Source organism: Rhododendron vialii, chromosome 5a (assembly GCF_030253575.1).
Source record: "Rhododendron vialii isolate Sample 1 chromosome 5a, ASM3025357v1".
NCBI lineage: Eukaryota > Viridiplantae > Streptophyta > Magnoliopsida > Ericales > Ericaceae > Rhododendron > Rhododendron vialii.
In genome coordinates, this window is record NC_080561.1 from 3,574,628 (window position 1) to 3,591,192 (window position 16,565).

General features: G+C 37.7%; 1 protein-coding gene across 1 annotated transcript; it reads right to left on the minus strand.

Moving 5' to 3' along the window:
* Nucleotides 1–807: 807 nt before the first annotated feature.
* On the minus strand, nt 808–13,724 carry LOC131325803 (uncharacterized). The gene is made up of 16 exons (XM_058358250.1): nt 13,453–13,724; nt 13,300–13,349; nt 10,061–10,121; nt 9,570–9,665; nt 9,335–9,484; nt 7,933–8,064; nt 7,383–7,510; nt 7,076–7,118; nt 5,711–5,794; nt 4,569–4,610; nt 4,317–4,387; nt 3,708–3,761; nt 3,497–3,602; nt 3,312–3,380; nt 1,717–1,860; nt 808–1,211 (listed from the first exon to the last, which is right to left on the minus strand). Exons 1-16 carry the CDS (start codon nt 13,600–13,602, stop codon nt 1,077–1,079), a joined length of 1,515 nt encoding a protein of 504 aa, XP_058214233.1. The 5' UTR covers nt 13,603–13,724; the 3' UTR covers nt 808–1,076.
* Nucleotides 13,725–16,565: the final 2,841 nt, after the last annotated feature.

The following is a 16,565-nucleotide window of genomic DNA, read 5'->3' on the forward strand; positions in this document are numbered from 1 at the left end:
GAGCGGTGGAATTAGCGGTGGGTAGACTTATCGGTGAATTAAGGTATGATTCGGTGCCTTGCAGGATTACCTATCATACTTGGTATTGCCTCTCCAAAACGAGAAAATTTTCAGTGCCGGGTGGGTACTACGAGGTGCCCGCTCGGCACATCCGAGTTGTCCGATGCGATTTTGGACGGCTTAGATTTGGAGAGAGAAAGAGGATGGATGAGAGGATAGAGAAGGTTTTAATCTAAGCCATGCAAAAGTGCATCGGACGGCTCAGGAGTACCATGCACCACGTAGGATATATCCACTCAGCACTGAAAAATTTCTCCTCTGTAACATAATACTTCTAAAATTCGCGAGAACAATATTGAGAGTGGAAATATAAAGTGAGGATTAAGAGCCAAAACGTAGAGTGACGATTAAGAGTAAAAACATAGTGCTTTACCTAAAAATTAGTATGACTTAGGGGCATGAACAAACACAATATAAGGGGGTATTTGGGAGTCCTTTTTTTTTCCCCTTCTATTATGAAGAGTAGAATTTCAATGAACTGTATAGTCACATATTTGAATGTTTGGATGGTATCTGCAAAATATATTTTCAAACATGGTAATGTTTGGGGTACAATTCGAAGAGCAGAATGTAAGTATATTTTTTGTCCATATTATATTTCAAATGCAAGTCAAATACCTTGGATAAAGTGGCAAAAACAATTTCATCTTTGGCACCTAAGATGACTGTCCTCTTTTTTTTTGATAACTCGGATGTCCAGGTTGCCAAAAAACAAACACAAGCAAAATGAAAAGAAACGCCTAAGAATTGTATGAAAAGAAAATGCAATACAGTGCAAATTTATTTATTTTCTCTTGCATTTTCCTTTCCCTTACTAAATATCCAGCGAAAAGTTGGTGAACCAAACAACAGCCTAAGAGGCTTCAACAGAGTTCTTTGGGAAAAACACTATGAAATCATTGGCATCATTCACAAAACAATCTATGACACAAAATGCAGAGGGCCTTTTGACCACGGCATCATCATTTATCTTTCTTTCGCATTTGTTTGGGTAGATCCTCTACCTGAATTGTGATCTAGCCCTCTACACCATTTTCCGGGCATGGTTGTTCGTTCTTGAGTGGCCATGATTGCCCTGCCATCACAGCCTCAATCTCCCATGTCTCCCGTGGAACCTTTGTCATGTTCACACAACCATTGGCAGTAATATGCTACACAATATCAAAACCGAAAACCAATTGAATATTTAGACTAAAGAAACCAATGAATCACTGCAGTCAACATATAAAAACTACATGAAATGTGAAAATACAATCACGCTAAATAATTTGAATTGATCCGGTATGGATGGGGACTCATGACTACTAGGGCAACACCAGAAGAACAATGTAAACAATGCAAGGATATCAGAATGTACTTCAAACCATCTTTGTAGATGAGAATGCCGAAACAATTCAGATGTTTGAAGGGATGTACTTTCTATTTTGGAATTTTTGGGAAATGTAATTGCAAGAGGTTTCAACTCGAGTCTCTTGACTTTGCCAATGCAACATAAGCTGTTGGGGTGTCTCTAGCAGACCAGAACGAATGCAATTAAACCAATATGAAATGGGACGATCACAATCATCCCCAGTGCATCTTCAAGGAGAAGGAGAAAAGAAGTCCACAAATGTATAATGTATCTGATTTATATGTTGAACAGAGTAGATGTCATACCACATCACTTTCAAGTCGGACTCCACCAAAACCCTTAAATCGGACTATTTCTTCACAATTCAAAAACTTTGAAGTGTTTGAACTTTGCATGGCAGGATTCAGCAAAGCATCAATAAAGTAGCATCCAGGCTCCACAGTAATCACCTGCAGTAAAAACAACTCACCTCATTGAATTTTCCGCATTTTCAATGTGTTGTGTTTTCATTTGAACACACGAGAGAGAAAGATCTATAAACCACAGCAGAAGAAAGTTTTTGTCCGATAGTGACAATAAGTCAATAACCCTGTACTTTTTGTAAGCATCATACTTTGGTTATGCTATGCAACTTTAACGTTTGAGGACTCAGAGTGATAGTCCTAAGAGTTGTCTATTAGTCCGAAGAGTTGTCTATTAATCTTGCGTTAGGTGGCATGCCACCCACTGCACTGAAGAATTACTCCTCGAAGTGTTCAATACCATATATGAACCTTAAACAAAATAGTACCAATGAACATAAATTACATTTTTCCAAATGCCGATAGAGATCCCTGATGGAGTCCCATCTATGCTATTAAGTACAATGTTATACACTATTGCACCTACACCTTGTCAATTCAAAAAGAAATTAAGAACTGGTGTTTACTTAAAGTAAAATATCTCGAATTATTGTAGCGTCCCAAAATTCACAAATATTTATAGCCAAGTAGATAACTAATTTATTTAAACCAAACGAAACCAACCACACCAAGCCTTGTGTACCAATAAAGCAGGTTGACCTGCAATCAATAAAATTCAAACAAATTCGTAATATTTCTAACCCATGTCAATTTATCTCTTCCTCACCCTAGCATTTTCCATCAACCACAATCCCATCATACGCTACCGTTCCATCTACTGATCTTCATTGTATGCGAACAAGCCACCTAAACTATTTTTCTCTTAACTCATAATCGCTATAAACTTTTCCTTTAGAACCCTCCACTGGAGACATTTCATGGGTTTACCTAAAAGAGTATATCAGCATCATTCATGAGCCAAAGACATACTCTAGGCAAAACAATCAATTTTGGAAAATAAAAACAATAAGCGAAATATGGCAATCGTAAGCAATGAAACTTGCACTTATTATCTTGGTACACAAGTAGTACGCATGTAAAAAAAAATTCCCACCGGTGCATGGAAAATCAATGTATGCTGAATGTTAGATAGCTTGGTATACATTGTTGGGTCCATTTCTTAACAACTTAAGCTTTTGGGACAAGTGGTAACTTAACATGATTTCAGAGCGCTGGTTTCTGAGAGTTCTTGGGTTCAATTCTCTCCACTTGAATTTGTCCCCCGCTCACATTATGCTTCTTCCCTTTGCATTCTATTTCTTCCCTTTGTATTCTATTTTCGTTATATGGCTGGATGTTTACATCTTCACATGCAAGACGGGGCTACACGTGAGGGAGAATGTTAGATAGCTTAAAATACATTGTTGGCTCATTTCCTAACAGCTTAAGCTTTTTGGACAATTGGTAACTTAACACAGAAAAGCGTGTGGTTAGGACAAGTCAAAATAATTAGGCCAATAGCAGTAGCAAGTTCCTCTAGCAGAAAGTTCATAGCATACCATTCCCTCCTGGAGTTCTCTACTTGTACGTAAAGCACTTAACCCAGATTCCAAGGGTCTCTTTGCTTCCTGAGTATCAAGCAATATTTGAAATTGCATTACAGTTATGCTGGTGCTAATATGAACAGAAGGCAAACTCTAAATAATAAATGCAGAAGAGATAACTACTATTTCATCACAATGACCTTCAAGTAACCCCCAGGATCATGGGTATCGATTCCCAAGAAGTGACCGAGACCATGGGGCATGAAAACAGCACCCAATCGCTCAACCATCATGTCATCAACCTCACTGGAACAACATCCCCAAACTGGCATGAGTAATTGTTCATCTGATTTATCTGACATCTTCAACATAGAGAAAGTATACTCCTCAAAACAAAGATAAAAGAACTACCCGAAAAGGATGCCCCCTTTCTTCAGTGATTCCAGAATAAATTTCTCCGCTAATCTGAAATAATAAGGAGAACATCACAATTAAGGTACTAAATTGCAGTGTAGCATACATAGTTATGTTAATCGAACATGAATTGTCCATGTAACATGCCATTGTTACCAATCAGAATTCAATAATGCAAATCGGCATATGTGTGCGGCAATTATGAATTATGTGAAAGTGACGACTCTTTCTGAAATGGTGAAACCTGTGGAAACACTTTCACAACCTAGTTACATCATTTTTTACACAGAACAATGAGACTCCATATATTGGAGCATCATCTACTTAATCCAGCCTCTTTTCCATCTGGTATACCACAGCTGTCATTGCCTTACTTGCCACAATGGTCTGGTTCCCATACCTAGAGTTCGGAACAATGATTCCAGCTAAGGAATCAGGTAGGTAGGTATCTAATTGCTATATAACTCATCAGAACAATCAATTACTTTCCATTACTACAAAAATCTAAGAGGCTCCCTTGAAAGTTGCAAATTTCCAATAAAACATTACTGAACAGCATGAAATAGACAATATGTCAACTGAAACAGTTGCCCTATTGAGTCTTACTTGTGCATATCCACCCAGCTTACTCCAGGTCTGATAGAAGATATGACAGCATTGTGAGCACCTAGGACAGCCTACAAAATACAGAACATTAAGGTTCAGATAACTGAAGATTAACAGTTAAATCGAAAGGCTGGCATATAAATACATGCAGTTCCTGATGGGGAACATGTAGCCATAGTTCAGTTGAGTTCTTACACAACCATTGTCCAACAAACTAAACTGATCGTTGCCATTTAGAAGTAGAGCACTTACATTATATACAAGGCATTGATCACTTGTAAATTTGCCATTCACCTGCATGAACAATTGGATGCATTATAAAGAAGATCCTATATGATCTTAACGTGATCCAACCAATAAAAAATAGCTTAGTATCCAACTGAGAGACCATATATACTAGATTCTAGCTGCATGATTTCAGTAATGACCTGCAAACAATCTAGCGGCTAGAGGACTTTAAAATGGCAGACAAAATGGAACAAAAGTATAATGGGGAAGGGGAACATAAATGAAACTTGCAAAGGAAGACAAATCCATAACTATTCTTCCTTTATTGCAGGAGAAATTTGACTCTCCATAGGAAGAACCCTCAAACATCTTAATTTCCTCGACTGTGTTTAACTTATTCATTTGGTTCAAGCTTCAGAAGCAAGATAGCTGTGTCGCAATTCTTCCAGCCATGCCACAGATTAATGTTTTCTGAACTTCCGAAGTTTGGCATTCCAACTTAGATTTTTCACCTTCATTTTATCAAAGTAAGATGTGCATCATCTACAGAATGAGTTCAGTACTTAAGTTTGCAACCAATGAGGGCTTTCCTAATATGTATGTAAGATACTATCAAGCAAAGAAGGAAACAAATTATTGGGCTTTCCTAATATGTATATGTTTCCTTCTTTAGAATCACTAAAGACGGAAACAAATTATTGGGTTTCTTCCTCCCCTGCACTTGCAAAGCTTCCGTTCAAATGTTCAGTTACCTGAACATTCGACTGCCATCTAATGCAGAACCTAAAGTTGAACCAGGGATTTCTATACACATGCACACCATTAGCGAATGATAGTGTAAAACCATGAAGATTAACCCAAAACAGAAGATAACCCAAACTTCAAAGCTTCCTGCAAATGGTGCATTTAACTTCAACTTACTTTTTTTTGCACCCACTACAATCATCATCATCTCAGGACACTCTATGGGTATGCTGTATACTAATCCTTGCTCACTCAATATGGCAAAGACAAGTCATTCCACCATACAGGCAAAGATTATAGCACATCATCAAAAGTTCATTTGCATGAAGTAAACACACATACGTAAACAGTAAACTAACACAATATATCAGTTTATACTTGAGTTTAAGACATGTTGATAAGTGGAAAACACAGTTACTCACTGGGAAGGAGCAAGTTATATCAGATCCATAGAAATGATATTCAGCTCCCATGTCTAGCAATGCCATATCTCCATCCTCCAACGTCTGCACAAACACAGATAAAGATGATTGAGAAGGCTACAAAACATTCTTGACGTCAGGGAATGTCTCTCAATCAACCAGAACTCCAAAATTATGTTCAAGAAACTGTGAAACTTTGCTGCAGGAAGATTACAATTCTAAGTTTCTCATCAACAGCATGATAAAAACAAGAAGAAAAAATCTTAGTTTACACTATCTTACTTTGAGGTGGTAGGGAAGGGTGGCACATTGTTCAAACCAGGGGCGGGGACAAGGTGGTCGGGGGTTGGGTTAGGTGCCACCCCCACCCCGAATTTCAAGCCTTTTTTTTTTACACTAAGGAAATTCGGTTAGGCACCACCTAGCAGTATTCAGACAACTTCATATTTTAGACACACAATAGAAAGTCTCTTTTTATGCAATGAACGGTTTGGATCATAACAATAATCTCACAATGGCTTTCATTTGAACGCTACGAGAGAGTTGGTCTAAACTTTTTTTTTTTTCAATTAAAAAATGTCCAGCACAAAATTTTTAATTATATAAAGGGGCCGGTTCGCCTCACACAAATTTTGACAGAAAACTAATTGGAGTTTCATGCAAATGATCGGACCTGTTCAATTCGTTTAAAATAGGGTTTTTAGAGACAATCAACTCATTTATATTCGCCCATTTATATTTGCCATGACCAATCTTCTACCCCAAATCACAAAGAATGAGCAAATCAATATGCCAACAATGAAAGCAGCAATAAGCCTTTGAAGTTGGACATCCGAATGTGGCGCATCAAACATTGTGCAGAGTCGTTTTCCCATTTCAAACAGTTTGCTCATTTATATTTGCTATGACTAGTCTTCTACCCCAAATCACGAAGAATGAGCAAATCAATATGCCAACTATGAAGGCAGCGATCGGCCTTTGAAGTTGGACATCCAAATGTGGCGTATCAAACATTGTGCATACTCATGGTATAGATATACATTCATATAGATATACATGAAATTTACTTCCACACCCACAATATCTCCATCGCCACGAAAACACATGAAATGTACTTCCACAGCCCAAGATGTCCTCGTTATAGATATACATTTACATATAGACAATCATGCACAAACCAACCAGCACGCATACTCGCCAGTATAACACCCTTTTTGAAAGAACTCACAAGTCATGAATGAAGGCCACTGTTAGCGTGCAAGACATGAGATTAGTATAAATCTTGATCAAGTGTGGTTCCTTTTTCATAAATTCAACCAAAGAAAATGAGAAACATCAGGGAATGAAGCAGTAAATTGACCATACCCTGTCATTTGGAGCTGCTGCATGCCCATAGTGAAGAACAGAGCTGTTGCATGAAAGATTACCAGCTGTCAACTTTTACCATTCAAAATTACAGGAAGAATTGCTACAGTTAAAAGTTTACTTATACCTACGTGGCTACGCCAGTCAGGGTTTCATCTTTCAACCCCCCCCCACACAAAAAAACTCTGTACTCCTCTAGTAAGTAATAAATCATCATTGTATTTTTAGAAGAAAAAAGCTGAATGCAATACTAGATGGCAGCAAAAGGAAAAGAAAACATGAGAAAGAGGAGAACAATAAGATCTACCCATGGTCACCAGTAGCACAAATGCATGTGTACGAGCAATGCCTACATCCACCATACATATAGGTATGGTGTAAGAACATGCTTTCCAACTGGTACTCCTTCATGCCCACTCTTGTTTTTCTCATAACCTGCTCAAAGGAAACAATTGAATTGAACAATATCACAAGTGCATTATGCTTACTTCATATAAAAAAGTAAAAACAAAAGGAAGCACATAACCGTTCGGGGTACAGAATAACAAAAGGGTATACTGCTTATTATCTCCATAGTAATTGTTGCCTGCACACATTGATGCTACTAATAATATGCACATTGAGAATATACTTCATGCATGTATCCAAGCAACCAGGGACGAACATAACGTAAGTTACACGCGAAAAAATCAATAAACACAAAGTAACTTGCAACATAAATACCAACCAAAAAAATAAGGTAAAAAATAAGCACCAAAAGGCTTCCAACAATTGGATGCCAGCTTACATAAAGTGGAGGATATCACAAAAAAATCTTACGAGATTACTTAAAGCTAGAAAAGTTGAAGAATGCCCACCTCAACATGAGCTTCGGAGCTTATGTCATTAGCAAACTGGATTAGAGCAAGCTCCATGTCCGATTTGAGAACACGGCACTCAGTTATAATAGGATGCAAGATACTCATTTCCGTCTTAAACTTCTCAATCCCCTAGATAGGCAAACACATAAGTCAGGCGAATGGCATTCAGAAATATACAAATAAATTATTTTCAGAACATTCCTCTTAAGTGAGCAATCTGAAACTTCAAGAAGTGGCATTACCAGACAAAAATACAGAGACTTCTAGATCATTGGAGAAAATATAGTTGAAATCCATGATGAAACAGAGAGCTTTAATGACAAACCACTGCGAGAATGTTATGTATGATACAATGGCCATTGCAGACTGTAGTGATGAATTGCGACATTACCCACATCAAAAGTATTACCCACTGATAGACCTATGTTTTTCATGTAAGCTTCTATGCTTCAAAAGGTTGCCACAGCCCCACACACATAACCCTTGTACATAAAGTCCAGCACTCGCAGTTGTACAGATGACACAAAGACGTACATTGATACACACATACATTTACGGATATATGGAGACATTGGAGAGGTATACGTGTCGGTGTGTCACTGTGATGATCTAGGGTGACGTACTTGCCATAACAAACGGTTGACCTGACTGCTAGAAACTTGAGTCATAATTGCAATAAAATTCTGATAGAGCTTTCTACATCTTTAACTTTCTACTTTCTAGGAAGTAGTATTTTGAAAAATTTATTCCGAAAGTTTGGCAAGGAGCTTCTTGACTTCAAGAAAGCAAAGTGAATTTCCTGAATTGAAGACCACCATAATCCCTTCTCTTGTTGCAACTTGCAACTACAACCCAAACCATTTAGTGCAAGCCCAACTTCTTAGTGGCTATAGATCCATCGCCCATGTGATTCAAGCTAGTACACTTCTCCAAACAGAAGCATGCATTACTAACCATTGGAAGGTCTCACAATGACCCCTTTCAATAATAAAGGTGAAGACTAACGAAGATTATGAGATATGGAAGCTTTCAACTGCATGCCAAATGGTATATGGAAAGTGGCACCTCCTGCAGGACGTGAAGGGCATCTTACACCTCAATGAACCCAAACATGGCACACTCTAAACTGACCACGGCCCAATCGTGTGCCACAAGAAACAGGAAACTGCCACTGTCATGATAGGTTCGTTAATGCCTATAAGGGGATATAGACACAAATGACAACCAAAAATCCATGTCTACTAATTGCTAAGGTAACATGTCTCATTGAAACTAGAGAATGATTTAGGTATAAATAGTATCACAGTTTGAAGAGCAAAATATGGATTGGAAAAATGATACAAAATTTTTACACCTCAACAGATAATTTAGGACAAGAGAACAGAATGGATGTAAGAACCTCAAAATCTGCTGGCTTTGAGAATTTATTGCTATCAGTATTGAGCCCATGCAAGAGAAATAACAAAGGTCTTCCTGAACACTGGAAGCGATCATGCAAAACTTTTGAAATCTCATCAGTGTAGAAGACAAAGCTAACCATGTACCTTTCCTGCAAAAGCGAGATATCATATCAGCTAACTCCAATACCTGGAATATTGACACGTTAGATGCATGAACTATCACGGCAGATTCACCTTAAAGAATGATAATGGCTTTATTTCTCCCAACCAAACAGCATAATCTTCAGATAACCTGGGCGCAAAGAGAATCGAATCCCCAGTTGCTACGTCCTTCATGAACCATGAGAATCAAAAATTTGTTATATGTCAGATTATCATATAAGATGTAGCGACCAAAAGGCAAGCACAAAATCCAATCCTCCGTAGACTTTTGACATCTACAATTTTCCTCATGAATCCCATTTAAAGCACCATCACTGGTAGTAATATACTTTTTTTTTTTGATAAGTAATCACTGGTAGTGATATAAAGATGTAGTATAAAGATAACGGCACATTCTAAACATCGGGGATAATTTAGTCAATACTGACAGGATACTGATGCACAAAGATCTTTTAAGAATCCTGAAAAGGGGAACAGCATCCACCCCCACTCTCTCCACCCACACACCACAGAGAAAAGAGAAAATCACTTATAAACCAAAAAAAAAGGAAAAGTCAACTTACAATAGCTCCATAGAAACCAGGCTCTCTCACTCCAAACAAGTAAGCGAAGTAACTCTCCTGCCTATAAACCACGTAAACCAGTAATTAAATATCCTAATTATTACCAAAGCCAGGCAATAATGTGCAAGAACCAATCGAGTACAGCTAGTTTCGTGAGGAATGGATTTTTTTTTTGAAACTTTACTTCCACAGAACAAAGAATTAAAGCATCTGATAATAATGAATAATGCAATAAGTCAAGTATAATGCGATCATCTATACACAATTTTCCAGCTCTTTGGAAAGAAGCAGCATCTTGGGAATTACTTCCGTATTTCATCATATGCATCAGACCATTGGAGAATAGTCCCACATTGCTTGGGTATGTAATGAGATATCACTAACATGAGAGACCTCTCCAACCATTGCCAAAAGGTTTTGAGTTGGATATAAAGTTTCCACATGGTATCAGAGCAGGCCCATTCCATCCCAAATCAAAATTAAAATAGCCCAAACTTCATGATGCTGTATCAAGGCTGCACGAAGATCAATGTTCTAAAACTCGGTACTCGGTACTCGCTCGGCCGGCCACCTTGTACCTTGTGGGCTGAGTACTCGGCGATTACTCGGTGATTACTCGGCGAGTAGAAATTACTTGGATTTTTTATTTTATATGTTCCCCAAATGATATTCATAATGCATAATGAGAAGTTCAATGTTCATAGTTCAAACCAAATGAAACTAAGTACAAAATTACTAGTCCATTGCAAAGTTTAACGTTCAAACCAAATGAAACCAAGTACGAAATTAATAGTCAATTACAAAGTTCAACGTTGGAACAGCAGTAGCCGCTTCGAACAGCAGCAGTAGCTTGATTAGTGTGTTCACCATTAGGGTAAGTATAAAACTATACTGAAATTACACTAACGACCCTTCAAATTTAACATATTATGCATTTCACCCCATTTTTCAGTTTTTTTTCGATTTTCTCCCCACTTCCAAGTAATCTCGTTTTACCGAGTAATCGGTACTCGCCGGGTACTCACCGAGTAATGCCGAGTAATCGCCTGGCCGAGTAATTCTCACCGAGTAGCCTTAACTCTACTCGGCTAGGCACCGAGTACCGAGTACTCGCCGAGTACTCACCAAGTATTTCCGAGTTTTAGAACACTGACGAAGATAATACCCAAAAAGGTCGGTACACGTGACAGACCTAGATGCAGCTGCCATCGTGGAATGTGGGACCATACTCTAACATGCAGCATGCAATGAAATTCAGCTGCCATTTTGTTTCCCAGCGTATTCGATATGCAGTGAAGCATCAGCGTTTGGATATCAGTGTATATACTCCTGAATTGGACATTTTTAGAGCGGAACAAGAAATAAAGATCAGAGCCCGGCGAGTTTGCTTCTCTCGTCTCCTTCATCCATTATTTGCCATCAATGATCAATCTCAGATTTTCTAGTATTAGTTTGTCTTAAAATGCAAACAGCGGTGGACACAAGGGGCTGGCATGGGTGACCATGATCAGGCCCCTGCACAACTCCAAATATTTATACATATTATACTAGTTTTTCAAGTTAATTTAGAAGAATTCTATGGGATCGGCCCCTGCACGTCCCTCGGATGAATTTTTTTTAATTAAACTCCCCATGCGTATGGAAAAAGTTCTCTAGAATTTCAACTTATCAATCATTTTTTAGGCTGCGTGCACAAAATCTAACTAGAGGCCGAGGCACACGCGATGCGTGTGCAACTCAAATTTTGGCAGAAAATGGCAAAATTCGATCAAAATATGCACAAATGCTTCCCATTTGTTATTTGATCAAACTTTGTTAAAATTCAACTTGCACCCGCATCGCATGTGCCCTGGCCTCTAGTGAAATAATGTAAAGCGCGTAATTGTGTTTTCTTTCCTGTTTCTAAACCTTAGGAAATAGAAAAATGTACACGCACACAAAGGCTGGCTCAAAAAAACCTTCTATAGTGCACTTGTGCAATACTTTTTTTTTAACTCTTAAACTGGTTGAATTAAAAGAATACTTAACAACCGGAAAAAGTAGAAGGGAGAAAAGAATTAGTAAACTGATTAAATTCATCCAAGAGCATGTATGTTAACTTTTTAACTCAGACCCAAAATTTGAAATTAACATTGATTTTGACAGAAAAACTGATGCATGATAACCAAAAAAAGAACACAAAAGAAAGACTTATTCATTATTTCTACCACATCATCAAACTGCTTCATAAGTTCTCTTTCTCACTTTGACTAATCAAATATTTGCACCCAAAAGATTTTTTTTTTTATCACTTAACTCTTAAACTTCAAAAACTGATGCATGATACTAAAAAAAAAACTCAACATGGAGAAAAAAGACAGAGTGGGTAAAAGTGAATTTTGCAAGTGGGTCTTAATTTAGTACGGAGTAGTAAAACTTGAATTTGGTAGAGGACATAAAGTACCTGGTGCAACCTGTGCTTTATTTGCATTTGTGGAAGTGGTACATAGTCAGGAGTTGAGTTTTGTTCACCCTCCACTTAAGAGGGTGAATATTACCCTCCTTTCTATTGGTTGAAATGATGTGGACCCTACCTCAAAGTGATGTCATGCTTACCAAAAAGTGCATTGCATGGTAAGCATGACATCACTTTGTAGTGGGGTCCATACTATTTCAACCAATGAGAGAGAGGGTAATGTTCACCCTCTATTAAGGAGGGTGAACAAAATTGCACTCGTCAGTCAGAGATGGTCAAATTACAGTGTGGATGGGGTAGTGTGCCCCTGGTGTTTTACTACTTTGTCCAATCAGTTATTGCTGCAAATGCAAAGTAAATGTACTATTCGGTTTTTTTTTTTTTTTTTTTTTTTTTTTGGGGGGGGGGGGGTGGCGGCAATTGTAAAAGGGTAAATGTGAGCTAGCTTCAAAAAGTTGTCCACACTAAAGGTACTCCCCTTTTAATATATTAGAATTAGAATAGATAGATGGCAGTTACACGCACAATTTTGTCTCTTCCTCTATCCTCGCAAGTAGCAACATACATTCACAAAATATATTGGTAAATATATATCAAAGTAGCATGTTGTTTGCGCCTAAGAGGCACCAAAAACATAGAGAATTTCACAAAAAAAATAGCAGGACGACAAAAAAAAAACACTTCTGTAACAATTTACATGCACATAGACGTAGTAGTTATTCGCAATTGAGGCAAGCAATGTAGATAAACGTCAACATGACCGCATGCCTATATGATGAAGTACCTGAAGAGCTCAGTGTGATCCGTGCAATGACGAGTTTGCTCTTCGCCGCCCTAAGATTGGATTCGATCGGTGAATCAAAAACCACAACAACAGAGAGTCAGATTGCGAAGAAATTAAGCGATTCTCAGCGGCGGAGAGATTTCTGTTGCTTACCTGGAGGAAGACGAAGCCTTGGTGAGGGCGAGAGGAGAGAGAGAGGAGTTCTCGGAGGGAGTTCAGGAGCTTAAGTCTGTTGATTTCGTGGAGCTTCATCGGAATCTGAGGAGGAGAGAGAGAGGACGGCGGCGGCGGAGAGGAAGCCATGGGAGTCGATGATGATGGTGGTAGAAGGAATAAATAGGCAGTGGCTTAGCATGAATCTCTTGCCTTTGTTAAAATCAGTCAGGAAGTGATGGTGGCAGAAGGAATCGAAACCTCTTTTATCCGCACCGAGAGAAAGGTATTTTGAAATAAATACTAGTAGTTCTTTTAGATTACTTTTTGTCTTTATTCTATTGTTTTTTTATTTTGCATTTATTTGTGTTGAATTATTAGTTTGTCTCAAAAAAGATAAATCTAGAAAGTAAAAAAAATATGATCAAAATTTTAAAAAAATTCACTAAAGACGAAAATATTACGGAGTATAAACCAAACAGACTTTTTCAATGATTTTTGTCTTTAATCAAATGTATTTAGCTTTGAACCCTGCAAGTGGACGATAGAATTGATTCCTAGAGAATGAGTCATGGTGCGCGTGAATTGGTTCATACATTTATCAAGTTATTATAAAAAAGGGCACCACAACTTGTACTGAAGATTTTTGTACAGTGCAAGTTCTGTATTATTTATAAATGGTTTATATGCATGGTTAATTGGAAGAAAAAAATAAACAAGATACATGGATTTGTCCGGAAACAAAAGTTCCATGTTATAGTAGTGGTTTAGGTATCCTGTCTTGATTAAAGGTGAAAATTTTGAAGGATTATAGATGCATCGATCCTCTATCTTAGAAGTGTCCGTGATATATAACCCAATATATTTTCGAGTTTGCCGTTCGCTTTTCCTCCCTATTCAACGGTGGATCCAATGTAGGACCAATAGGGGCACGGCCTCTACTGCACTTTTCAATAATTTCACTTTGACCCCTAACTTATAATGGTCATGACATAAGTATCAAAAAATTATATACGTATTTTCCCTTTTATATCTTTGTCAAGTTTTTAAAAAAGTTCTTTTAACTTATTTGTTTTTTAAATAAAGACATGTTATCTATATAGGCATTGTATCAAAATTTTACGCTTTAACTCTATTTCTTTTATATAATTGTTGTTTAATGTGAGTAAAAGATAGGACATGTAAACCTTTGGGGTCACTAGAGGGTTTGTCATATCATTAGTTTCATGACCTCAAACTAAGTATTAGTTGATGTGTGAACAAGTTGATCGAACATCCGGTTATCAAAAAAAAAAAATAAAGATAGGAAATTCTAAGACTAAATTTAATGTGCTCCCACCGACTTAATTTTCTGGCTACACCAATGTCCCTATTGATGGTCATCAGCACTTGCATGATGACACGATTTCTGTTCGAAATGGTCAATGAACTGGCTATGGTTATATTTCTCTTCTTGTTAGACCAGTAATGGTTGGCATGGTTGTGTTGCCAAGTTGTAGTGCAGAGGTTTGTGGATAGATACTGTAAATGGCTGAATCCGAAAATTAGCTTTCAGTTAATCTGTCTATCCGTGTGTAGTGTATCTTGGGCTGTAAACGAGCCGAGCTTTGTCAAGCTCGAGCTCAGCTCGTTTACTAAACGAGTTAAAAATTTGAGCTCAAACCTTAATGAGCTGAGCCCTTATCGAGTTGAGCTAAGTCATTTACTAAACGAGCCTCTTGAATTGAGCCGAGCCACCCTTAACGAGCTGAGCGGCTTGGCTCGTTTACCAAACGAACCAAGCCGAGCCAAGCCTTAAAAGCTGAACCGAGCCAAACTCGCGAGCTGCTCGTTTCGTTTACAGCTCTAAGTGTATCCAAATATGTCTATGTGTCTTGTTCAACCATATGGTCAGAGATTTCTATATGTCTAAATGTTTCTGTTCATTACACGTATTTTCTAGGAATAAGTTATCGTGGTCAGTGGTTACAATTAGTAAATTTCAAATGTTGAAAACTCAAGTGTTATGTCTGATCGATAGTTATTGTTAATAGTGCAAGTAATTTTTATATTAGGTTAATGCTTTTTAATAAATGCAGACACGGGCTCATTTGTTACGAACACTGAACCAGCGAAGTTTTAAACTCCCCAGTTTTCCTGGGATTTGTTTTAGTATATCCTGACCCTTAATTATAAAGGTAAAATCTTAATTTTACTTCCCATGAGATATCGATTCTTATCTGATTATTATGATTTTCATCACAGCTAATCTTCTCCAGAACCTCTGCATTATGAACGATTTCGATCTATGAAATAATCGAAATATCAATCCATATTTTGATACCCAGTTCTTCATGTAGGATCACATAGACTTCGCGTCTTGTACCTACGAAGTTGACGAAACTCAAATCCGCACTATACAAACACGAGTTTCTCAGTTTCCTTGTCCAGTTGTGTTTCAATTTGTTTTTATTGGTAACGTGCTTGAATTTGTTTTCCATTGCCATGTAACATTATACTCCCATCCCCATTTGTTTGGTCATTTTGGCAAATTCAGTTCTTTAAGAGATCAATTAGCGCACTTAAAAATCATTAAATTTTCGAAAATTACCCTGCCACTGTTTGGAATTGCACAAAGAGAGAAATCAAAGCTGGTTAGTACTAGACTAGATAGCAAAAGCAAGAGTTCCTAGTCAGTCATGATACCGGCACCATGATTTCATGTTTTTGGCGTATGGCACAAATTGCCACAAATTGCAATATAACGAACTGATATAACGAACTGAGTCTGAGCAAGTTTCGGGTTGCGTAAAGTTCACTTTCACCCCGTGGTTTTGACTATGTGCGGATTCAGCATTGTGGTTCAAAAATTAATAGAGCATGTCTGCAAGAAATCAATAATCCACTAATCTAATTCTTGATAAATTTTAATTTCATAATAAAATTGATCCGATCATGAGCTTTGCAAATGTCTGTAGCCCCATAATTAAAAATGTGAGACGATCAATTGTAGCTGCCCCACAATTAAAGCGGGTTTTGTAGGCACATCTTTGCAAAAGTTTGCATCCAACATTCAATAGTTTGCGACCAAGTTACAAAAGTTCACAGCCAGGATAATCTCCAAAGCGGATTTG